Here is a 26,768-nt window from a genome sequence, read left to right as displayed (position 1 = left end):
GTTTGTGTCCCAGCCAGCCCTCCCTAGCCCCGTCATGGTGCTCCATGATTGGTTTCAGGTACTGTCAGTCTCCTTGTGGTCAACCTCAGCCTGCTGTTTGTTGCTGTGAGGAAGCGTAGAGTTAACGGAAGGGTCTTGACGGGAGAATGCAACTGAGAGCCGGTTTCAGGAGCCTGTCGTGAGTTTCGAGAAGTCCAATCGCAAGACTGAAGAAAACAAACATGTTTCTTTAGTCCAGATTCTCGCGTCGCTTTTCTGTGGAGGAACTGTTTGGCGACCCAGGGCTAAAAAAAAAAAACCCAACACAAAACGGATTTACAGCAGAAGAAAGGTGCATCGCGTCCCAAAGACGTCTCAGGGTCATTGGATTCGAGGCAGAAGTCAGCATGAAGTTTGCACAATTTTTAATCAAGAACGCCGCAATGGCAAATGTGCCAAAGCAAATCGAGAGATTCTGCAAGTACTCGCCTTCGCCGTTGTCAATGAAGCAATTCTTAGATTTCGGTGAGGGTTTGTTCTCTTAGGTATTATGAAGTCTTGTCGACTGCCGTGCTACCGTGCAGTTATTACTGTAATTGTAATTTACCATCTGTGGATGCACAATTCTTTCGAGTCGGAAATGTCTTTTTAGGCTGTTGCGCGAAGCAAGCAGAGGTCTGCTCAGTATAGACCAATTTTAACGCGACGCACAGGGGCAAATGCGTGCTTTCTCTTTTTATATCCGAATATTTTGATGAGATACGTGTTGGAAGGATTCCTTATGAATGTCTAGGAGAATACGGACACACTCTCGGGTCTCCAGAAGCGCATGCTGTGTGCAGCCCATGACAGCTGGAGCTGTTTTTCTCTTTCAAAAAAGCAACGTGTCTCCAGTTGTTCGCAACGGTATCGGACGGAAAGGCGCTGATGATGTCTTACAATTTCCTCCCACCGTTATGCCAGTAAACACATGTTTTTATTGTTGTTGTTGTTTTTGTTTTAAAAGAGGTCGCGATGATGCGTGGTAGTTACAGCGGGGTTTGTTTGTTGTTGTTGTTGTTGTTGTTGTTGTTTTTGCTTTGCGGTTCCCTTCGTCGTCTGATATTAAACGCGCTGCCCAGCTGTTGTTTTGGTGATTCACGACGTTTTCAGCGTGTACTGTGATGCCACCGCTGCTGAGAAAGAAAACCTACTGTCCTGGTTAGGTTAGCGTCGGCATTCAAGCTCAAGAGTCCTTCCTGCCCGTCATTACTTTCTACTTCACGAATTACTTTTTAAACCCCCTGATACCTGCGCCACTGACGTCATCCCTAGCGGTTACAGTGCGCGTTCTAAGAAGCCCAGTTTCTAATGAGCTCCACACATGTAGCAAAGCTACAAAAACAAGGCTCCCTTGTCTCAAGTTCACTGAAGGACGTTCATAGAAATCGTCGAATCTTAATGGAACTATTAAAAATAGACATCTTTGCTCTCATCGGTTTTTAATCTCGGCAGTTAATCACCCCCCCCGTACTACTGTACGTTGTCATTCCTCCTGTCGTTTCTCTAGGTTCCTCCAATGCCTGCGAGAAGACCTCTTTTGTGTTCCTGAGGCAGGAACTCCCTGTCAGATTGGCTAACATCATGAAAGAAATAGATTTCCTTCCTGACAAACTTCTGAGTACCCCATCCCTGCAGTTGCTGACCAGTTGGTAAGGAGGGCATTCGTTTTTTTTAATGCATTTTGCTTGCAGCAACACTGTAGCTACTGGATTTCTCCAAACGTAATATTCTAAAACGGATTACAGCTAATTCGTTAGCGAATGCATTTCATTTAATAGCTTGTTGCTTCTTGTTAGGAACTGTTGCTTATTATTTCTGTTTTGGATTGTGGATGACTCTGCTGCAGCACAGTCATTTTAACAGAAAATGTCAGGTTTTTTTTGGTTCATAAGTAGGTCACTAGTGAAAGCCAGATGTCGCACTGTCATCTTTTACTAAAATGTCGTCTCTGGATCCATGCTTCTTTCCAGCTATGCACTGTGCTGAGTATAAGGTTTGAAATCAGTTACTCGGGGGAGGCCAGAGTTTCACTGCTATGGCAGAGCTGGAGTTTTGACAGCTGTAACAACTGTATGGCTCGCAAAATGAAAGGCCCTTTTCCAAGCTTAAGTTGCATCTACTGTCCATTTTAAATCCCAAAGTAATACCCTAAAAATGTAAAACAGACTTCCCTTTTCTGTCAAATGGGCAAGGGACCCATGTTCTTGTTTGAGGCATTTCTTACAGTACATACTGTAACGCAACGGGGCTCAGGTGGGCGCCCTTGCCGCATTAGGTCAGCCCCGCACCGTCGGGGGCTCGAACCCGGGACTCCCGCGTCACTCAACAGGGACCCAGCCCGGTGAGCTAAAGAGAGATCTCTCTGCAGCCCAGTAGCTGTAGTCCTGCTATCACAGGGAAGGGCGGTGACGTCACCTGCTCTGGTAAGCCGGCTCTTACACAGTACCTGTCGGCCGTAAGCGTTACACTCTCCCCCCCTTAACTCGCCGTCCCCGGCGAAGGGCTATCCCACCCCGCTTCTGACACCAATGTAACGCAACGGGGGCTCAGGCGGGCGCCCTTGCCCCATTAGGTCGGCCCCGCACCGTCAGGGGCTCGAACCCAGGACTCCCACGTCACTCAACAGGGACCCAGCCCGTTGAGCTAAAGAGATCTCTGAATCTGAAAGTGGAATTCCTGAAGAAAAGATACATGGTTGGATGAAAAAGATCCAGATCCATTTTTGTGAAAACAGGAATGCATATGAGTAGAATCAGTACGATGTAAGGGAAATTGTGCACCTTAAATAGTGTCTTTTAGTTATAGTGTATAAAATATAAAAAAGAAGGTATGCGTAAGGTGGATGTTAGTTTCACTTACAGTATAATGCAGGTGTTAAAGTTGCTCCTCGATGTTCTTGTTATATCAGGGATGCATTGTACCTTTCCCTTTAAGTATCCTGATGATGATGATGATGATGATAGATACTTTATTGATCCCGTGAGGGAAATTGCAGTGCAACAGCAGCTTAACACACACAACACAGCCACAGTGTAACCTGTGTTACTCACTACCTGTTCAGACACACAGTTCTGAAGTCTCACAGACTGTGGTCTGCCTGTCAGGTAGTCAGTGATCCACGAGGTCGTGGAGGCATCGACTTGCATCTCCTCCAGCTTCCTCCTTAGAAGTAAGGGCTGGATGGTATTGAAGGCACTGGAGAAGTCGAAAAACATGATCCTTACAGTGTTGCCAGCCCTGTCCAGGTGTGAGTAGGCCCTTTGCAGCATGTAGATGATCGCATCCTCCACACCAACACTGGGCTGGTAGGCAAACTGTAGGGTGTCCAGTGATGAGCTGACCAGGGGTCTCAGGTGGGATAAGACCAGCCTCTCCAGTGTCTTCATGATGTGAGAAGTCAGTGCAACTGGTCTGTAGTCGTTGAGGACAGAGGGGCGCCCTTTCTTTGGTACCAGGACCAGGCATGATGTCTTCCAGAGCACCGGGACTCTTTCCAAGCGCAGGCTCAGGTTGAACAGTCGCTGGAGCACTCCGCTCAGCTGATCAGCACAGGCCCTCAGAACTCTGGGGCAGATGTTATCTGGTCCTGTGGCCTTACCCTCGTGCAGCCTCTTCAGCTCCTTCTTCACCTGGTCAGCTGTGATGGTCAGCCTGGCCTGGGGGATGGTGCTCATAGTGCTTTCAGTGCTGCAGGTGTTAATGGCGGAGGTGTTGGAGAGTGGCAACACTCTCTACTGCCCAAAAGCACATGCACCTTGCCGAACACTCAGGGTGACCCACACACACACCCGGCCCCACCCAACTCCTCCACCTCACACACTGCACCCCCCCAAGCAGCCGCCCGCCCGGCAGCACAGCGCCCCTCCAGCAGACTGGACACCAGAGGCAGACGCATGGAAGTAGCCCTTCTCATCGACTCCAACGGGAGGTACATCGATGAGCACAGGCTCTTCCCGGGATTACAAACAGCAAAGCTCTGGTGTCCGACGACAGAGAAGGCCCTGCAGCTGCTGTCCAGGTCGGTACTGGGAGCCCCTCAGCACATCATCATCCACACCGGCACCAACGACCTGAGGACCCAGAGGGAGCAGGTGGCCCAGTCCATCAGGAGAGTGGCAGAGAGGGCCATACAGGAGTTCCCTCGCACCCGAATTGTCATCTCCACCCTGCTGCCGAGACAGGACGAGCAGCACCACACCATCCAGAGAATCAATGCCGAGATCTCACGGTGCTGCGCCCTGCTCCCAAACGTCTACCTGGCCCATCACTCCACCCTTGGACCACAGCACCTACACGACCATAAACACCTCAAAAAACAGACCATTGGACTCTTCACAAAAACTCTGAAAGACACCACACTGGGCAGACACCCAAACAGCATCCCAGAGAGAAACAGGAGGACTACCAGAGGAACGCCCCAGCACCCACACCCCCAACCCAGACCAGCTCAACCCACAAAGAACAGAACCAGCACCACCATACAGCCCTCCAACCCAGACCAGCGCCCGAACAGGACCAGAACCAGCACCCCTCACCCAGACCAGCAGCTGAACCGGACCAGAACCACAACCCCTCCCCACCCAGCACAACAGCAGAGCCGGACCGAGCCCCTCCTGCACAGCTACGCCGCAGCCCTGGCCAGACCAGCAGTCCCGAGTGGTTTGGAGCTGGGAGAAATCCGGCAGCTCCTGAACCTCATCTGCACCCGGCTTATGAGCTGAACTTCCATCACCCACAGCGACAGACAAAAACCCAGCACAATACTTGTTTCTGTTGATGATGTAAATGTCCAACACAAATTTGATACAGTTCCAGAAAACAAAAACAAATTGCAAAGATAATTCAAACGATAACAATGAGATCTCTAAAGATAAGTATGTGGAACATTCAGGGTCTGGGCTCGTCAGCATTTGGGCTGAAGAGCACTGATCCTGAATTTATCAAGGATGTAAAGGAGACAGACATCATGATCCTACAGGAGACATGGTGTCGGGGAGACTTGGCTACCCACTGTCCCCCAGGCTACAAGGAGATCATGGTGCCCTCTGTCAAAAAACCCCAAATCACCCGGGGCAGAGACTCTGGGGGGATCATTGTGTGGTACAGAGCGGAGCTCAGTCACTCCATACAATTAGTAAAGAAAGAAGAGTCACGAGTTTGGCTTAAAATCAAAAGAAATACCATCTGTACAGAAAACGAGGTTTTCCTGTGTGCTGTCTACATCCCGCCCTCAGAATCCCCCTACTACAGTGAGGGAATTCTCCCCAGCCTCCACACGGAGATCGGTCACTTCCAGGGCCAGGGAAACGTGCTGCTCTGTGGTGACCTCAACGCACGAACAGGCACACTGGCAGACTTCACCAGCACACAGGGAAATACACACATATTCGGACAATCCCCTCTGTACCACACACCGGTCACCTCACACAGGTGCAGCCATGACACCACGGTCAACAGCACCGGGCGCGAGCTGCTGCAGCTCTGTCAAGGGCTGGGCCTGTACATCGTCAACGGCAGGACTAGAGGGGACTCTCTAGGCAGGTTCACCTACAGCTCAGCTCTGGGCAGCAGTGTGGTGGACTACGCCATCACCGACCTGGACCCCTCCTGTATCAGTGCCTTCACTGTCAGGCCACAAACTCCCCTCTCCGACCACAGCCAGATCACACTCTACATGAAGAGAGCACACCAGTACAGAGACACACGGACACAGCCCAGCCAGCTGTATGACCTCAACCAGGCATACAGATGGGACACAGACAGCCTAGATAGATACCAAACTGCACTGGGCCATGACGAAATTCAGACACTGATGGACACATTCCTAAACACTCTGTATCAAACCAATAAATTAGGCATCAACTTGGCCACACAAAAACTAAATCACCTATTCCACAAACTAGCATCAAAATCTAAGCTAAAAACAACTAAATCAAAAAACTACCAAAAAACAAAAGCAAAAGAAAAGTGGTTTGATACGGAGTGCAAAAACATCAGAAATGCACTACGAAAAGTCTCAAATGAAAAACACAGACAACCACACAACACAGATCTGCGACTCAGGTACTGTGACATGGTAAAACTTTACAAACACACGCTGAAAAAGAAAAGAAACACATACATAGACAAACAACTTGCAGAAATTGAGGAGTCACTAAATCAGAACTGTTTCTGGGAGAAGTGGAACAACTTAAACAAATCAAAACCAGAAGAATTGGCCATCCAAAATGGAACAATCTGGCAAACATACTTTGAAAATCTCTATGAAAAGCTCCCAAATACAAATCAATCAGACCAAAACACCATTTATGAAAAACTCAAAATTTTGGAATTGGCTATCAAAGACAACCAAAACCCCTTAGACTCCCCAATCACTGAGCAGGAGCTACTGGACAAACTCCAGGCCCTCAGACCACGCAAAGCCTGTGGCCATGATGGTGTCTTAAATGAGATGCTGAGACACAGCAGCCCAAAGTTGCAACAAGCCCTGCTCAAACTCCTCAATCTCATCATGACAGCTGGATGTTTCCCCGAGGCCTGGAACCAAGGACTGATCACGCCCATCTATAAGAGTGGAGATAAACTAGATCCCAACAACTACCGGGGCATCTGTGTGAACAGTAACCTGGGGAAGGTATTCTGCAGTATCCTAAATACACGAATACTGGCCTTCCTTACCGAACACAATGTCCTGAGTAAAAGTCAGATTGGCTTCTTGCCAAATCACCGCACATCTGATCACATTTACACCCTACACACACTGATAGACAAACACGTCCACCAAAAACACAAAGGAAAAATTTTTGCCTGCTTTGTCGATTTCAAAAAAGCATTTGACTCGATTTGGCATGAGAGATTGTTTTATAAACTACTCCAAAGTGGCATAGGGGGCAAAGTGTACGACATAATTAAATCAATGTATTCAGAGAACAAATGTGCAGTGAAAATTGGAAACAAAAGGACTAAATTCTTCACCCAAGGCCGCGGGGTGAGACAGGGCTGCAGCCTGAGCCCAACACTGTTCAATATCTATATCAATGAATTAGCAGGAATGTTGGAGCAGTCTGCAGCTCCTGGTCTCACACTACACGACACAGAAATCAAGTTCCTGCTCTACGCAGATGACCTGGTCCTGCTGTCGCCCACAGAACAGGGGCTGCAGCAGAACCTGGCACTGCTGGAGCAATACTGTCAGACCTGGGCACTGACAGTCAATCTGGACAAGACCAGAGTTATGGTTTTCCAGAAGAAAGCCAGACCTCAGGGAAACAGGTACAAATTCACACTGAACAACAACACATTGGAGCACACATCCAGCTACACATATCTCGGTCTCACCATCAGCTCTTCCGGGAGTTTTGACCTGGCAGTGAAGGCACTGAGGGAGAAGGCACTCAGGGCTTTCTACGCAATAAGAAAGAGGCTCTTCAACATCAACCCACCAACAAGAATCTGGCTCCAAATATTTGAAAGTGTAATCCAACCCATTGCCCTATACGGCAGTGAAGTGTGGGGTCCACTCACAGACCAGGAGTACACCCAATGGGACAAACACCCCATAGAAACTCTGCACATGGAGATCTGTAGAAACATCCTCCGTGTGCAGAGAAAAACTCCTAACAACGGGTGCAGGGCCGAATTAGGCCAGTACCCACTATTGATAAACATACAGAAAAGAATATTAAAGTATTGGCTACACCTAAAAAACAGTGACAAAAATTCCAACCACCACAAAGCCCTGCTGAGCCAAGAGCTTAGCCCAAAACAGAGCCCCCTGAGCCAGCTGGTCCTGAGGCTCACCGACCTGAGCCACACCGACACTAACCAGCCCCAGGACAGCACTGCTAGAGCACCACAACCCAGACTCAACCACATCACAGCACAGATCAAACAGCAATATCTCACACACTGGGACACACACACACAAACACAACATAAACTGGAATGTTACAGAACCTTAAACAGACAATACACACTAGCTGAATATTTGACCAAAATAAAAAATAACAAACAGAAACAGACCCTGACGAAGTACAGGCTCAGTGACCACAACCTGGCCATAGAAACTGGGCGACACAGGCAGACCTGGCTGTCCAGAGAGGACAGGCTGTGCTCCCACTGCCAGCGGGGAGAAATAGAGACAGAGGTGCACTTCCTACTGCACTGTGACAGATACTCTGGGATTAGAGAAACATTCTTCCCGAAATTCAGAAATCTAATCCCAGAGTTCCCACACCTGCCAGAATCACAACGGGTCCCAATCCTACTGGGAGAGAGAGGAGGGAACTCAGTTGAACTGGCAGCCCAGTATGTGATCTCCTGTCACAGCCTGAGGAACAGTGAGTCTGTCTCCCAATAATGCTCCAGCCGCCTACAGAATATGTCAATATTTTATAATATGTCTTTGTTGTAAATGTCTGTAATATGTCTGTAGATTTTATTTTACTTCTATTTTTGTTTTGTTTCATGTAAATATCATTACTTTCATTTGCTTTGGCAACACTGATTGTACCCATCGGTCATGCTAATAAAGCACCTTGAATTGAATTGAATTGAAAATTGAGTGGCAGCTGTGGGGGATGGGTGGGTGAGTAGCCGTCGGGGGTTGTGGCTGTAGGCGGCCATGTTTATGGGGGGATGGAGGAGGTTTTGGGCAGTCGCAGCTGTGAAGGGTTAGGGAGCGTGTGGCTGTGGGGGGATGGGTGTTGCGCCACAGAGGACCCAGAATCAAACCTGTTAAAGAACTGGTTCAACTCGTTGGCCATCTCCAGGTTCCCTTCTGTTGCACCCCCAGCCTGTTTGAAGCCAGTGATCTCTCTCATGCTGCTCCATACATCTCTCACCCTATTCCTTTGCAGCTTGTCCTCTATCTTCTTTCTGTATGCGTCCTTGCTCTCTCTTAACTTCTGCTTTAGCTCCCTCTGTACACGCTTGACCTGCTATACACAGTGCAGTACTTGAGGGTTAATGTATTGAATTACAGTATACCAGAACTACTGGTCTCCAATATCTTGTTTCTAAGAGTTCCTATCTTAGTATAGATTTGCTATTGTACTGTACATGATTTATAACTTGTTTGTAATTCCTATCTGTCCAAGGAAAGAAACCTCCTTATCAGCTTTTGTTTTGTAATCATTAAAGGAACTTGTGGTGGCAGAGTTCAGGCAGAAGGCCCACACAAATAGCTGTGCCTTTTAAGTCACAAAACTCATTGCAACCCTTTACCTCCTCTTCCAGATTAGACGAGTTGGCATAATGTCAGAATCCTCTTATTTCAGCTTTCATAAGCATTTTAATTTTTAAGCATTTGGCTTGAAAGTCTTCTCTGTTAGCAATTTAAAGGTGAAAGTTCATGAACTGTCAGAGTAGGCACATAGACTAAAGCTGATGACAAGAGCAAATGCAGTAGAGATTAAATGAGCTTCCACTTCATACACATTAAAAGTACTTTAGTGTAACATTTTGTCATCTATTATGGTACAGTACAACCATTTTCCTACAAAAGCAAAATAAGATTTTGGTTAATTTCAGGAGCGATTGTCTAGAATAGACACCCTGAATATAATTATACATATTAATGTAGTACAATGTACAATATATTGCTTCATGGTTCAGTGTTTTTTGTATTAGTAGGCTGTTAATTGCCAGTGATTCTTTTTTTAATCTATTGTTTATGAAACAGGTATGCACAGAGTTTCATGGAAATTCTACAGTTCCAAGAAAAGGACCCTGAAGATAGAAAAGTTTTGTCAAAGTAAGTTGTTCACAGCAGAATTTTCTTTTGTCAAGCACAAACATGCACATTCCATCAGTAGTGTTCTGGTTAGACATTCACTCGTCAACAATATCAGAATTACTGTCTATTGCTGTTGTTTTTCCATGCTTCATAATAAAAACCAGTTATGTTAAAATCTCAGTGATTTTATGTGCAGTTTTGGAGAAGCAGCCCTGAGCCAGACTGGACCGGTTGTCATTTTTGGCTTTTTTCTTGTCGTTTGTGTTGTCTTGTCAGCTGAGACACCCTCTTACACAGATGTTTCCGAGTGAGTGTGTTTTGAAGGAATTTGCATGAGATTTGAAAAGCCTTTTTTTTTCCATTTTTAACAAAATGTTACGAAGTGTCATGTTGAATGGAGCTAGTTGTGAACTTCAGCTCTCGGTTTACAGTTCATGTTTGAATGACAGCTTCCACTCAATTTCAGGAAAATTAGTGTTGTCCTAAAAAACTGCAGAGATGGAAAAGTGTAAATTAAGAACAAGAAGCTGCTCTTGGCAAACATTAGAGTGCACCTCTCTGTGACAACCTGTCTGTTTGGATCCCTGTCAGATTGCCAGGCTTCACACCTGCATTTCTGGAAGCTGTGTTCTGCATGAACTGTTGGGATTTTACATGTTGTTGTCTGTTCAGCTTTTCAGAAGTGCTAATCAACATCAGAAACAGGCACAACAATGTGGTTCCTACCATGGCTCAGGGGGTTATTGAGTACAAGGAGGCCTTTGGTGTCGACCCAGTGACCAATCAGAACGTCCAGTACTTCCTTGACCGTTTCTACATGAGCCGCATCTCGACCCGGATGCTGATGAACCAACATAGTAAGCACACTGAAACCGTTACCCTGTTCGGAGTGATGAGCTGTGTTTCTTCCTTCAGTCAGGAAAGGCCGAAAAAGACTAATCCCGCAGTTCACAGTGAAATGTAAAGAACATGACATGTTCAGGAAAATGTGGGCTGGACTGTGTTGGGGATTCCAGTATTCAAAAAGCTCAGGAGATGCCTAGTTGAGCCATTTGCTTGCTAGTGCTTCCTTCTGCTGAACTCCATTTGTTGAGTATTTTCTTGTTTCTTTTTCAAACTTCTTCTTCAAATGCAAGCGCATGCATAGCCCTCCAAACGTATCGTGACAGCGATGTCAGAACTTTGTCAAGCAATTTGTGCTTCTGATTGAGATTGATCTGAATAAGTTCAGTCTAATACCTGTTGTATTCTTGCGTAATTCTGTGCATACTTTTGATTACATTAGAAAAAAATGATGTTCACTACTATAGATTGAATAAAAGTAGAAAGATTCAGTTCTGGTTCTGCAAGCCAGTGTGTCTGCAGTTTCCCTGGTTTCCTTAAAGCAGCAGTACCTGAAGAGCCTGGAGAAGCTGTCAAATTGACCCAGTTAAGCCAGCAACAAGCTCTTTAAGAGCAGAATTGGAGGAAAAAAAACACAGACCCTCCTGGACCAAGCTCTGACACCCTTGCTGCAATAACTGCATGAAATCTGCGAGCCATTGATCTCGGCAAACTTTGTTTAATCGTCTGAAATGCTTCTGCTGCAGTCCCTTTGAGTTGTTGCCGCTTCTTGGGGTGTTCAGTTGGATTGGAGATTGACTTAGCTGGTGTGGAGACTTTTTTTCTCCTGATGAAGTCTGAGTCATCGTCAGTGTTGTGGGTCAGTGCGGTGCTGCATGGCGAAGAGCCCCCCCGATGCGTATGGAAGCATTTTCTTCTGTATAAGCAGGTAAAATGCTTCTGTAAACTTAACGATTCATGCTGCTGCAGCCATCATTGGTTGCATCTTCAGTAGAGATAGCTGAGCCAGTTCCAGAGGTCGGTGTGCATGCCCAGGCCATGCCATTGCCTTTATGTCAAATAATTGGCAGCAGTGTTGCTGACCTGTAGCCTGATCCTGTCTCGGACACTAAGCAAGACTGGGCTTGCTCACTACCGTAATGGGAGATCACTAAGGAAACCAGTTTGCTGCTGCTAGTGGGGTTGATGGACCAGTAGGTGGTGCTCTTCACACTGGATAAGAATTTCAAAGTCCCATGCAGTACTATGTGGATGTGGGACACAGAGCTGTAAGAAGCGCATGGTGCTGAGTGTATGAGTGGGGGTGGTAGCCTCAGTGCACTGGCTCAGTTATACTCTGGGCTTCTACGGCACAGACTTCTGAAACTTTTATTCAGCTGGTAAAGTAGTTGCTCACTTCTCTACTTGAAAATGATCAATGCTGCTGTAAGTAGGGAATAAAGTGAATCCCGTCATGTGAAAGCTTTGAGATTCTTTTAAATGAAACATGCTGTAAAAACACACTGAATTATTATTAAATAACATGGCTAGTGTTTGCTTGCAAGGAGCCAACTGTGTTAGCTTCTAATAATTCCAGGATTGATCCTGATACATGCTTTGATATTTTTTTTTAAACTTTTATAGTGATTCATTAAAAAAATCCTTGACAGGATTGAAAATATGTTTTTTTCACCATATTTCTGCCACTGTTTGTGTGGCCACCTCTTTACAGGGTCCCAGATCGCTGTGGTGTCACATATGGCAGAGGACTGTGTGGTTTTGGAAACCGTGCACCTGGATAGCTGACAGTCAAAAAATGCAGAACAAAAGAATCAAATAGTGCCACAGAGATAAAGAAGGAAGAAGATGATATTCGCTCTGGAGAGTGAGCAATGCCTTTCAGACAGAGACGATTTCCTCAGCTCATGCAAACTCTCCGACCCCAGCCCTGGGGGAGGTAACACAGGAGCTGCATCGCAGTGTCTGAGATAAGAAGGCCTGTGATGGCGTCCCCTTGTGACCGTGCTGTACAGAATGTGGCTGTCGGACACCAGAGAACCATCCTGGGGTCAAGGGTGGGGGACAGACTCAGGTCTCAAAGGTCCTCTAGCCCAGCCAGAGCCACAGAGAGCGGGGGGCCAGCTGGTACCAGTGTGCCCAACACTAGAGACAGGGGGCAGCCACTGACTCACGGACCCCAGGGCAAAGAGAGAGAGCTGGCTGGGAGATATGCCCGCTGCCTGGAAGTGAAGAGGCATGGTCCTGGGTGGCCCCTTCAGAGCCTTCTGCTTCTGCTTCTTCTCCCCGATGCGAAGGATAGCCTCGGTCTGCGTCGTCTTCCCTTGCTTGGAGGTGCGGTGGGATCCGACCGGCCCAGCGACAGCAGCTCGGCCGCGGACTGAACAGGAGTAACGGAGCCAGCTGGAGTAACGGAAAGACCAGTGTAACCTGCAGTGGTTCCTTGTTGAGCATCTCACTCCAGGAACAGAAGCGGTGCCGGGGAGCGAGAGCTGGGAGAGGACTGCTAAGCGATGCTAAAAGAACTGGCTGCAGGGATCTCGGGATTTTGTTGCGTTAGTTTTGCATCATGTCTTTGATCAAAGAGGGGCGGGACGGTGAAGTGTAGCGAGGGCTCAGATTTGAGCGAGGCTTTTGTGTATTGTGTTTTCTGCAAATAAATAAAACTGTTCGGAAAACGTAATGGATTGTTTGCACTGCCAGTTTGCATATCAGCTTTTAAAGATCCTCCTCCTGTCTAATTCAAGAGCCCACGGCACGCTGGTCTTCGCCATCCTTCCTTATCAAAATGGTCTTGTGCCCTAACATAAACTGTTAGTAATTTTTTATGCAAGACCACACAAAAGAAAATCTGTGTTTCATGGATGGATGATAATAAATGTGTGACTTTTAACAATTTAAAGTCTTGTTGCATTACAGGGCAGAGAAGAACACAAGTTTTCCATTGATGGTCATTCTATTGATGCTGTACTTTTCATTTAGAAAACATTAAACAATATCAGGAAGTAGGTAATTTAATCATGAATTCCAATATGAAATTTGTATTGATTTTCTCAAGTGTTTCAGGATTTGAAATAATAGGTAACAATGCAGTTGCTACATTCTGATTTTTTAGCAGCAGGCACAACTGACTCTTAAAACCTGTTTTTTTATTGTTTTACAGCACTTATCTTTCATGGAAGCACGAATCCTGCCCATCCTAAACACATAGGAAGCATTGATCCCAACTGTGATGTGGTGGAAGTAGTAAAAGGTAATGATATGGAAGAGTATTGAAAGATCACTGTACAGTGATTCATTCTTTCAGCCACGATCATGGCTTAAACATGTAATCTTTTATAGACACTATTCTTAGAGATAATCCAGCTGTTTTATCGTGCATTTTTAAAGCTTTCCTTTGGTGTGGTGTAGGGCTTCTCTGATCCACACTCACTCGTAGTGCACGCTGGTGCTTAGTGACCCAAGCCTGAACTGTGACAGTAGCTGACTGTGAATGAGATTCCCCGAGTAACCACACACACGTTTCTGAGCTTTGCCAGGGTTGGGTGAACTTACTCAGCATGTGGTGCAACAGTCCCTCCCCATGGGATTTGCGGAGCACCTGTGACCGAGAGGCCTGCTCCTCCAGTCAGGTCTAACTCATCGCTGTCAGACCCTGCCGCGCCCTCAACATGTCACTTTGTGACGGGAGACGGCACACACGAGCCCTTTACCCTGACCGGCACCAGGGGAGCTGGCACTGCAGGCTGGAGCTCATTAACCACAGGCAGTTCCAGATCGGGAGAGTGTAACAAAGAAATTGTTGATCCTAATAAATCAAATTCATATACCTCCCAGTGAATGAGCCCAAATACTTTAATATCCAGATATTTTAGTTGCCTTTTGCGACTTGTTTTGCTGCTGCTGTGGATCTTTTATTTTTGCATTTTTTTGTACCACACCAATCTAAATTCTCGCTTGCATTATGTAGTAAATCAGTTTACTACCAGTATTACAGTGCTCTGCGTACTCAAGCTGCCGCGTTGCATCTGACCAGTTGTTTGTATTTCTCCAGATGCATATGAAAGCTCCAAGATGCTCTGTGATCAGTATTACTTAACGTCTCCTGAAGTGGAGATCAAACAGGTGAATGGTAAGTAGGAATGTGGAATGTTACTGAGATTCATTAACTCCTTTCTCTTTTGAATTCAGAGAAACAAAACAGATGCCCCCTTTATAAAAGTGAGTATTTTTATAGCTGCACAAAGTTCTGTTTTGGCGATGTGAGCTGTTCTCTAAATTGTTGTATGTTATATATATGTAAGCTGACTGTCAGAAGCTATTTGTACAGAATGGCAGCTTGATTCCAAATCCAGACAGGACAAACTCCACAAGTTTACTTTGCATGTTTGTTTATGTTCTTCTGCGTTTGCCTGTGTTACTTAAGCATGCTTTCTCTGTCTCTTTTGATTAAGGCCTGTGTATAGTTTCCATGCCACTTTGTGTTCTAGGGAGAAACCCTCATATCATGTTTATGTTGGCCACTTGTCAAAGTGAAATAAACATTTTTTTTGGCAGCAGTTGTGGTGGGTTAATTTTTATGTAACTGCACCTTTTCATCTCTCTTAAGTTGAACCAAGAATTTAAATTTAAAAAGTTGAATAAATCGGAATGATGTACATACTATAGAAACATAATTTTCAAGTGAAGTCACAGAAGGGACCATCCTTTTTTCAGTTCGTAGGTTATGTTGAAAATCCTGTTCTTTTCCTTGAAGAACAATACTTTTTTATTGGTATTTTAGTTTTCTTTTTTTGGCAGACAAGAATTACCAATAACAAAGCTGCCAGTCATCATGGCATCAGGTATTATTTGCAGTATTGCACTTTTGCAGTTTGACAGGGGGGTACAGTGTTAGGGCAAAAACAGACAAGAAAAAGAAAAGAAACAGAAAATGCAAACATAAATTCAGTATTATTATTGGGTAGTAAGAACAATCCATTTCTCTCAAAGAGCTCCTTTTGAGTCTTAATTGATGGGTTAGTTTTTCCACCTCATAAATCTCTGAAATTATAACAATACAATTTTCCTTTGTTGGGGGATCTCTTTGGCCATGTAACTTTCTTGGTCTCTGCCAAAAATGCTTTAAGTATCTACCCTTTCCCTCATCCTCATCAGGTACAGTAGATTACCCACATACAGAACTGAACAGGACTTTGGCGTTTCTAAACGTAACGAGTTTTGTGTCAGAGACCACCGAAGAAGAATAGTTATTCATAGAATTAAATGTCATACTAAACTTTTAATCTTTTTTACAAAGCTGTAGCAAGTATACCAGTACTTCAGATTTGCCTGCGAGATAATAGAAGAGAGAGTCTGACTCTTCTATTTAAGACATTGTTTTATTTTAAAATAGATTTATTTTCTCTCGTCAAAAAATAGTTTTTTGTCTGGTAAATGTAATCTTATCTTGACCTGACCTTGTTGTGGCCAATAAAAACTGCCAAATGTAACTTCTGTGCCTTCTGAACTTCCATTATATTCTGTGACTGGTTTAACTTTTCTTTGTGATGTTTTCTGTTTAGCTGAAAGTACAAACATCTTTAGATATTCAGAATGAATGGTGAACTGAGCTGAATGTTAAAAAAATCTGTCACTACATCTGATCTTGGAATGTGAAAAACGTTTGCTGGGATGCCTGATAGAGTCTTGTGAACATGTGAGACTGTTGGATACAGTCAAAATGGCTATGAACTCCACACATACAGTATATGAATGAGGATTATACACTTTTTAAATACGGATTTAATTGTTTAAGTCAGAAACAATTGATGATTAAACAGAAATAATCAATATTTTACTTGTTTTAAAGTTATGTAAAACCTTATGAACGTGCATCTCATTACGTGAGAATGTTTCTTTTATATTACCTCTTGTAAAAGCTGTGTAATGGCCAGTGCCATTTTGATGGCATTTTTACCAGGTGAACATTACTTTGGTAACAACCTTGGTGCTGTTAAAAATTCTAAAAAAATTACACTTGTGAGTCACACGATTTCCAAGCCCATTATAGTGAGGTTTAGGGGGATGTGTGACAAAGTTTTCAGGAACTAAAAAATTAAATTAGTCTGATAAACCTCAACCAATATATTTTCTTGCATTGGTACAGTACATATATATTTAACAATTTGAATGCTGAGTTTTAACTTTGGCTGGGGATGACATTCGTCTGATATTCTACATGAAAAATGACTCCAAACTACCAATGAATTATAGATTTGAGTGGCCAGCTGCCCAGGAAACCAAAAGCACTACTTTCACGTCAGTCTTGTAATTTGACAGTCTGTGTTTTTTCTGAAGATCTTTTCCACATCATGCAATACTTGCCGCGTGCTCTGATCTCCTCTGTGACTCCAGGCAAGAGATTGGCTGCCAATACAGCAATAAATAAAAATAAATTCCTTTGGATACAACATAGTAAGATGCCGTAGGTGGAATAACCTTACTCTTCCTTGTTTTTTTAGCCAAAGCACCTGGTCAAGCTCTGCGTATCGTTTATGTTCCCTCCCATCTGTACCATATGTTATTTGAACTCTTCAAGGTACAGTATGTCTTCATGCACAGTATATTAAAAACATGAGGTTTCTGTGTTCAGCAAAGACAACTGTATATGACCACTCAGAACTACACAGACCTAAATCATATTCGTAAATTAATTTTTTCAACATTTTTTATTATTTTGTGTGCCCACTGAAATTGGAGTTGCCACTTGAGTGTTCAAGTCTTGGCTCATGCTTACGAGCTTTACAGTCTCACATGAGGAGAATAAAAGATGAATGAATAAATAAATTCCTCTCACCCACTCACCTTCCACCCTCACATCTTTGAACACAACACCGTCAACTCAGTCCTGTCTTTGAAGTTCAGCACTAATGCTGAATCCAGGAGAGGCACATCCAGGAGCCTGCAGGGGGTGCTGTGCTGCTAAAAGTCAACAGAGCCCTGTCCCACCCTCCGCTCAGACTTGACCCAGCCTCGAACCCATGACATGTGCACTCAAGCAACCACCTTTACTAGTTGAGTTAACATTACTGTATCTTGTCTAGTACATTGACTTTTTTTGCGTATTCAAAGAATAGTTTTGGGTGCTTGTGTTACTTTAAAAGCTTTGCCAGTCTGATGGGCAGGACACATGACAAGTTCTGTAAAAACACTTCTTTTTGTTACTTACAGGTTTTAATGTCTTTTTTTGTAGTCTTCTATTTGTTTTTGTTTTTTGAAGTGTTGCAGAAGGGTCTTTTGTTTGACAAATGGGTCAGTGCCGTCACAGAACTCTGCTCACGGAGCCTTGGAAATCAGCATTTTATTGTACCTGTGATGTAGGGATCTGAATTATAATGCAGACTTGAGTGAAAATGATTTAAAATGAGGGACCTAAATTTAAAAGTTTACGTGAATTCCTGTGGCAGACCATCTGAAAGAGCTCAGAAGACAAATTGTGCATGCTGGTGCTGTTTCTTTCTTGAAACCTGTACACGTCTCATTCCAAAAAATTGTGAGTTTGGCACTTTGACAATTCAGTTGAGCACTGCTGATGGCAGGGAGAGATGAGGCAAAATACTGATATATATTTTCACAGAGGACACAGCATAATGAAACGAGGCTGATTCATATTCGACCTCGGACTTTCACGAGTAAACTGTCAGTTACCAGTATTTCAGAACATATCATACATTGCTCTATCATATATCATATATTGGATGCTTATTAATGATAATTGATGCAAGAACTAAAAAGCATACTGTATTGCTTTGGTTGGCTAGGGAGCTGTAAATGATTTCAGATACATATTTATGGTCTTTTACAACACTGTGAAATGAAAAATTTAAATGTGGCAGAGAATGAAAAATGTATCCATTTAAAAACAATTATGACATAGAAATTTACAGAAAAAAATTGGGATGGAGATATTGATTCGTAGATCACATCCTTGAAAAAACAGCTTGTTTGCGTTTTGTCTCATCTTTATACTGAAGCTGCTGTACTGTATTTTTGCTGTTTAGCATGTTAAAGAATGAGGGAGTTTTTGGCTGGCAATCATTGGTGTGCATTCCCAGTGTTCGACAGCGTGTTGTACAGTGGAAGTTACTAGGGCTGTCGTCAATCCTTGCAGAATGCCATGAGAGCCGCAGTGGAGATGCACGAGTCGAGTTCCGTCGTGCCTCCTGTGAAAGTGAGAGTTTCATTAGGGAACGAGGACCTGACAATACAGGTAAGAAAGGACTTTGTTTCAGTGGCACCATTTACTTCTTCTTTAAGAAGAAAATGTTTATTTTGAAGAGATTCGGATGGGTTATTCTGTCTCAACATACAGTAAACATAAAACATAAAAGCCAGCCAATTCAAAATGCAGTGAAATAGTCTGTACATTTGCCTCACATGTCTTTCAAGTTTAAACATCCCTATCATACCATTGTGCATGTCTACAGTAAATGGTCACATCTGTACTGTACATGATATTTGTATGTGTATCGCGTAATAGTTGATTTTTTGACCTGCCCACACTTGGTTTGAATCTCCTTTCTTTTCCTTTCGGCATTGAATAAACTTTTACCTGTTCCACTGTGTATACTTGCTGAGTTGTAGCAAATCTCCCAGATTTCATTAAATGCTCATTGCTCTTTTAAATGCAGATAACCTTTAAACTATTACAGAAGGGATTCCGGCATTTCATATGTAGGAAGAGCATTAGTTACCGATTCCAAAGATGACAACAGTTTTGTATTGAAAGTGTAGATAAGAAAGACATGAATGCTGAGGTTGTAAATGAAACTTGAGCTCTGCTCAGTCTACAGTACCTTCTGTGCCAACATTGTGTCACTCTTTTTGCACTAATCCATCCATTTGACTGCTCTACAACACAAAATGAAACCACTGGATTATCCTCAGCTCTTAGCTTTTCCAAGAAAAAATTGAATATTTTGAAATATTTTCCTTATGCTTTTTTGGTTTTCTTAGCGTTGAGATATTTCTTTTGGGTTTTATCTGCAATATGCATTTACTTGAGAAGTAAGTCCAGCTCAGTCTGAATTGCTTGCAAAGGAGCAGTGAATTGTTAGCTTGCATGCTCAGCAGACATGATGCCCAGATGGACTTTGTTGAGAAAGGACGTGTCTTTAAGCAGCTCTCTCTTCATCGAACAATGTCTGATATTTTTCCCATGTTTTATATCTGAATAGATATATAGCTATATAGCTTGCAAACACTCTAGACTAAAACTTTGCTCCTCTGTATTCAATTTTTATTTTACTATTATTATGTAACTTTAAATTTAGTGATTTTTATTTTTATTTCCCCCTGGTGAGCTCGCAGAAAAGACATTTCATTGCCAGCAATTACTGCTGCATGCTGTATTGTTGTGCATTTGATAAATAAACTTTGATTGATTGATTGAAAATTCTGCAGAACAAAAACAAATAGGACTTTAGCTATAAAGTAATTTATATAGTGTTAAACTCTGTATTTTAAATAAATCCTGCAGTTTTCACAGTGAGACCCTGTTTTTCCTGTATTTTAGATGTCTGACAGAGGTGGGGGTGTTCCTCTGAGGAAGATTGACCGCCTATTCAGTTATATGTATTCTACAGCTCCAAGTCCTGTTATGGACAATTCTCGGAATGCTCCCTTGGTAAGGAATCACAAGCATATCAGTATGCTACTCTTATTGGAGAAAAAATGGTTCAAGCAGTAGGAAACATCAGTTCAAAATTGCTTCTGAATAGATTTACCTGTCTCTGAATTTTTTAGGGAAGTAAATGACTGTTCTTCATCTGGTCTTCCATGATACATATAGAGCGTCAGAAGAAAATAATCACTTAAAACTGATAAACCCCTAAGTGTATCTGAAAAAATCCCAAGTTTTGTATAACAAGTATACTGACATTTTATTAGAAAGCCAAAGATCAATTAATTCTGCAGATAAACACATCATCAACAGGTTTGATCAACAGGTAGTCTGCTGTGAAAGGTCTGTGTGGCCACTGTGAGAAGCAGAACCAGCTGTACGCCAGGGTGCAGAAGTGTGTGTCCAGGTCTTCTCATACAGCCTGGATGAGAATGTGCTTGATCACTGATCTCTGAGCCCTAGACGCCACATATTGTCCCAGTTCATCCAAGAACTGGTTAAAGGCACTCAAGCCTGGCGGGTCTCACAAGAAAGCCATCGTTTCACCAAGAGTGTGAGGACGTGCATTGTCCTGGAGTGGTGTCATGTCAGGGTGAGCTTCCAGGAAGGGCAAGACACCAGCCACACCTGCATCTGCATGGGCAGATTGTTACTGATCATTACGGGCAGAGCTGTGCAGCAAATAGACTTGGGCCTCCTCATCCACTGGTCTGTTGTTGTACACAACAATTAGCATATCACTAGCACATTTGTACCACATTCACTGACATCCTTCAGGGTGGTCTGCACCTCAGTGTGTTACTACATAGGCCTTGCTTCCACTGCTGTGAGGTCCACCTGAGTTCAGTGTTCTCCTTATAAGTGTGGCAAGACGTTCTTTTGTCTTGATTTCCACCTGGCTTGATGTTCACAGTGTTATAGTACCTAATTAGCTGTATCCAATCAGCTCTCTTATCACTACCAATACTATAGTTTTTAACTGAGAATCTGCACAAGTGAGTAATGTTCTGAATCTGCCTGCCTTTACAAAGCATGAAGGTGAAACCATGTGCACACGTGTGGCCAGCTCAAAGGAAGTCTTGAGCTCCTCAGCATCTGCTTCCCTCTGAATCGCTGCAGCACATGTAGGGGAATGAATGAAATTTCATTTAAATTTATCCAACCCCACACACGAGAAAAAAAATATCTGAGTGCAACTCTTTTCAGTCTTTGGAACAGGGAACATTGTGAAGTACTATAAATAAAATAGCTGATGCCTGGTCAACACAACTTTTCTGGTGTTTTTTGTTATGCTGGATGTACTTTCTTTTTTGATTGGATTGGCTGTTATCTCTGTGCAGTGAGACTTATCTGTTCCTGCTTGATTGCTGGCTTGTTTTTTTCTAGGCTGGCTTTGGTTACGGCCTTCCCATTTCTCGTCTTTATGCCAAGTATTTCCAGGGAGACTTGCAACTCTATTCCATGGAAGGATACGGAACATCTGCTGTTATTTACTTAAAGGTAAGACGCTGTTAAGTTTTCTTTCTAGGGCAATGCAGTCAAGTGAACACAGCTGTGAGGTGAGAAGGCTGAGTTAAAGGTACTGAATGTGATCAAAGAGCAGCTGCAGAAGCCAGGTTGTAGCAATTACACTTGTCTCTTTGCTTTTGGAATTGGATGAGGACAATGCACAGTCTGTTTTGTCTCTTGCTGGACTAGAGGAATGAGACCAGACTTTTTGAATGACAATGTTAGCAATGACAGCCATCCCCATTCTTAAATACAGACTGGCTTTTATAATACACGCTACTTTTCAGATGACTTATTTGGTCCTATGTTCTTTTTAAGAAGATAGCAAAACAAACAAACTACAATTACAACTGAAAAAAAACAAATAATTTCCAACGAAAAAACTGGAGAGCAAGTGTAAGGAGTCTAAAGTCAATGAGTCGCTTTGATCATTTGCTTTTCCCGTATTTTAACTTTTTATAGCACTTTAAACCACAATTTCTGCAAAGAGGCTGCAATTAAAGGGCAGCACCAACGCTATTTTTACATTGCAGGGTTGTAATGAATCGGCAGTGACGAATGCATTTCAAACCACAGTGAAATTACCAAGTACAACCTACACTTTACATCACCAAAGAGACCAAGTTTCAATGTACAGTATGTGTAGTGCCATATTGCTGTCATCATCCGCAATTCAGAATGAGGCAACAAAACTCCCAGTGACACAAAAGCAGCCCTGTATTAAATTAATTTAAAATATTTTCATGAAACCGATGCATACAAGGCGACATGTTGTTTAGAAGAGCAACTATATACAGTATACTATATGTCAAATCCTTCACAATGAGGCATTGCTTAAAATACATATGTGAGTTCAAAAAGACTAAAAAAGATTAATGTTGTTAGTAGGCTATTCTTTTACGTCACAATTCGTGCGAAGTCTCACTCTCCTGTGACGAGACCAGTGATTTCTTCCCTGCCTTCAACAACATGGCAACCTGACATTACTTTCACAAAGTCCCCGATTTTTCACTTAATTCGAAATTTGTCAAATTTTGTAACACCGTCAAGTAATTTATTTTGTTACCAAGCTTTAATACCCAGTCTGGGAAACTGGGACTGAAGTTCCCCTTTAAAAGCAGCGAACATGTCACGGCAGGAATCCAGGAGTCAGAATGCAAGTTAAAATGCAGATTATAAGGTCTGTGAAGGCCAGTAAGTGTCCTGTTGATATTGGTCACAGTAATTATGTTTCTATAAAATGCTTTAAAACTGTTATCATGTGTAAAGTAGCAGTATTGTGAGATTGAGAGTCTGTGAGAATTGTAACATAAAAGTGTGGGCTCCTAACAATGTTACTCTTTTTAAGTATTTGATTAGATTATTAACTATTACCCAGTGGTACTCACATATATAAATCCCAGGTAAAAAAGACACTATTGGGGACACACCTCTGTTAGAACCATGTGATATTGGCCAGTGTTATAAGAGGAACATGTTTACATTTAAATAATCTGATATTAAGATTTATATGTGTGCCAATAGATAGTAAATTAGTCATTGCTGATATCCTATCAGGGCTTACGGGCAATTTAGCAAAAACAGAACTTTTTCAGTGTTTCAAGTGCTAATAAAGGGCCTTAAGCTCCGCGTTTTGTGATTGTGAAGTAACAACTGCAATATCTGTTCCAAACGTCTGAAAAGAAAAGTAATCGTGAATCGGCAGAAGCCAGGTGGATGTGCTCTGTTTGGAGAAAATACTAATTTCTTGTGTTGTGCTTTAGGCTTTGTCTTCAGACTCGGTGGAAAGGCTGCCTGTGTTTAACAAGTCTGCCTGGAGGCACTACCAGATGAGCTCAGAGGCTGATGACTGGTGCATCCCCAGCAGCGAGCCCAAGAAACTCGGGAAGTATGATCTCAACGAGTGAGGTCAAAGTTGACACCACACACAGAGCTGACGTCTGGAGCGTTTGCAAGCTGCCCGTTCAGATATAAAACGGGAACACGTGAAAGCCATCAGACCTGTGTGTGGAGAGGAGAGAATTGCTTACATTGGTTTCTTCCAGTGCTGCTGCCCTTTGTGATTTGATAATCCCAAACGGCAAACATTTTCCCAGAGTGAACATAATATCAGCTTGCGATTATAATAGCTGTGACTGCATGAATGTTTGTAAGAGTTCAATAGTTAAGTATCTTATCAAACATCATGTTTTATCTGCAGTATGTGTGTGTATTTCACTGTGTCAGGCATTATTGGAAAAGACTTACAACAGTGGCCAGTACAATTAAAATTTCCATGTGACTACAGTCCTCGTGGAGTATCAGGTTACAGGTTAATTTGGGGCCTAAATTCCTGTTGCAAAGTGTTTTTTGGTTTTAATTTCTGTGTTCAGTTGAACTTACTGTACTTTAATTGGTCAGTGGTGTCATTTCTCCTGGTAGGTGATGGATTAAAGACCTCTGACATCCCATGCCTTCAGGACTTAATTATGGGCTCCACTGAGTAAAATTGTTGAGGTGCTGAGTTTGTTCACTTTTTTGTGGAATCAAAAATCCTAGAAAATTTTCTTTGTAGTCTGTGAGCTGTCACTGATTTATTTTTCAGGTTTTTTTACACATAGTTTTTTTTTGTTCTCATTTCATTTACAGTTTAGCATGCATTGTGGTCCAGACATCTTCATGTACAGAATTCCTCCTGGCCAGATTTCTGAAACTGGTTCTTTTGCATTTCTGTCTCTCGGAAAACTTAAAAATGTTTTGGTATAAGTCAGTGTAACAGTTGTCCATCTCTGTTTTTTATGTTTTCCTTTGTTCTATTTTGTTTCTACACAGTATTGATTCAGAGTAATTTAGTAGTATTTCACTGTTACTGTAAGTACAGTATAATTATATCTAAGACTGACTCAAAGCCCAGAAATCCAGACTTCTGAAAAGTTGCACACCTTCACAGTTAATTTTAACTACAAATAGAAATGTATTAGAGACAGGTTAAGTCCTGTTTTTATTTCTTGAATTTTATTAATTTTATTTTGCAGAGTAATCCATTGACTTTCAAGTGTAGCAAAAGAATGGTTTGTGAAAACTTATGTATTTGCTGCTAGCAATAAGTTAAGCATCAGGGACATTAGAAATGTGTGTGCTCTGCTGAGACAGAATATCCTCCCTCATACTGTGGATCTAAAGCTACTTTATTTCTGTAACTGAACCTTCTAGACAGTATCTCATTTGTGTGTAACTGTGGTGCAGTGGAACAAGAGACTGAGTGCCTTTTTAATTGCATTTGTTAGAAGCTGTTACTAGCCATAATGCTAAGTTGATTTTCATAAACACTTTTTCTACCTCTAAAGAAATAGATGTACGATACTAATGGCAGACAGGTTAAATATATAGAAAATTCTTATTCTGCAAAGTATTGGCATAAAATACTTTACAATTTAAATGCATGAAACATTTTCTGAATTTTGAATTTCCTGAATATGTGAATTTAATGTAAATGCTGGAAAGTTTAGTAGAGCCAGGTGAAATAGTCAAAACATAAAAAGGTGAAGTTTGTCACAACTTCTTAGCACATATAGATTTTCCTATGAAGGGTTAATGCACATACAGTATACTGTATATATCAACAGAATTCAAATAAGCTAATGTAGACTATATACAGTATAATCCACTTAATACAGTTTCATGATTCTGAAAGAAATATTCATATTTTTGAAACATTATTATTTGCTTTACTATATTTTTATTAAGGTTTTATTAACCTTGGTTTTCTGCTTTATTAATCTGTAGGACAGCATACAGTTATTCAGGTGATAGAAATGGACTGTGATCAAGAGTAGTCCAAAAGCCATTAATTTCATAAGCACAACAGGTTTAAATATTTCATATCCAGAACCTTATTTCACATGAACAATCTGATCATCAAAAACAGAATGTTTTTTTTAGAATCAACCTTCTGACGGGGTGAACACAAGCACTTGTGATAATGAGAGTACATTTGAGTCCATTTAATGTTTCGTTTAGTATTTTTTAAATATTTAGTTGTTCAGTCTCTCAGCTGAACATTTCTACCAGCTACTGTAAGTATTAGATTTAATATGAAATCTCCACTTGGCAAAACACAGTTTTGATTATACAGTAGCTGGTGATTTAATTTAAAAGAAATTAGCTGAAAATATTAAGCTATGTTTTTTTTCTTTATATGAAAGTTCTTACCACAATGCATAGTCATATTTCTGTAGAATATGTTTCTAAATCATGTTTGTTGATACAGTATCTGTTAGAAAGACAGTTGTGAATTCCTTGTCCAGTATTGTCCAAGAATGTATTTTTGAAAAAAACAACAACACCATTGTATAATTTGTTTCAAAACAACCTATGCAATTGTTTTTATCCAAAAATGGGATGGCATTGAATTATTTGCAGAGACTTGAAAAGGCCTTTATATCACAGGATTTCTCCCCAGCTCGTTTTGGCAGAGCCCACGAGTCATGTATCACGTCGAGTCCATTGCTTCTGCTGACTGATATGAGTAAACATTGGGAGGAAACACAGTCGCTGAAGAGAACCACAGGTGAAAGGTCATTTGTGTGGTATTTTTGGAACATTTCGATATATACAGTATGTATTAGCTGTACAATCCTGTGTGTGTTCGGGATTCTCTTGTTTTTTCATTCCTTGCATGTGAAGGAACCCTTTTCTGTAACATGGGAGTAACAGATGGTGCTCTTCTTTGAACAAATAAATATCAATCCAATCTTTTTGTTTGGGGTGCTGGTTTTGTTGTGGTTCTTGGTTTGATGGAAGAGATTTGAGAGCTGAGATTCAAACAGTGTTTGGATGGAAATAAAATGTGTTATGTTTTAGTTACTGTACATTGTGCTCCTTATTCCATGATGATAAGGGAAAATAAGAATGGTTAACTTTGGTTTATTTGCTGCACCAGCAAGCTGGTGTCAAGAACTGTTATTGGAATTAAAAGCTGCCATTGAGTGGATTTGATGATTGATCATGAGGCAAGAG

At 42.2% G+C, this 26,768-nt stretch overlaps 1 protein-coding gene across 2 annotated transcripts; it reads left to right on the top strand.

The window, feature by feature from the left end:
• Positions 1-117: 117 nt before the first annotated feature.
• Positions 118-26,502, top strand: pdk4 (pyruvate dehydrogenase kinase, isozyme 4). 2 transcript variants are annotated; one of them, XM_088928455.1, is made up of 11 exons: positions 118-504; positions 1,529-1,670; positions 9,704-9,775; positions 10,430-10,614; positions 13,761-13,850; positions 14,652-14,729; positions 17,101-17,177; positions 18,750-18,848; positions 20,154-20,264; positions 21,648-21,761; positions 23,534-26,502. In XM_088928455.1, the coding sequence occupies exons 1-11, from the start codon at positions 387-389 to the stop codon at positions 23,675-23,677; spliced, it is 1,230 nt and encodes a 409-aa protein (XP_088784581.1). In that variant the 5' UTR covers positions 118-386; the 3' UTR covers positions 23,678-26,502. The 2 variants fall into 2 exon arrangements, with proteins under 2 accessions (XP_088784581.1, XP_088784582.1); XM_088928456.1 differs by having other exon boundaries at positions 121-178.
• Positions 26,503-26,768: the final 266 nt, after the last annotated feature.

The sequence above is a fragment of the Atractosteus spatula genome, chromosome 12 (assembly GCF_055471065.1).
Source record: "Atractosteus spatula isolate fAtrSpa1 chromosome 12, fAtrSpa1.hap1, whole genome shotgun sequence".
Lineage (NCBI taxonomy): Eukaryota > Metazoa > Chordata > Actinopteri > Semionotiformes > Lepisosteidae > Atractosteus > Atractosteus spatula.
This window is presented reverse-complemented; position numbering and strand designations above follow the sequence as displayed.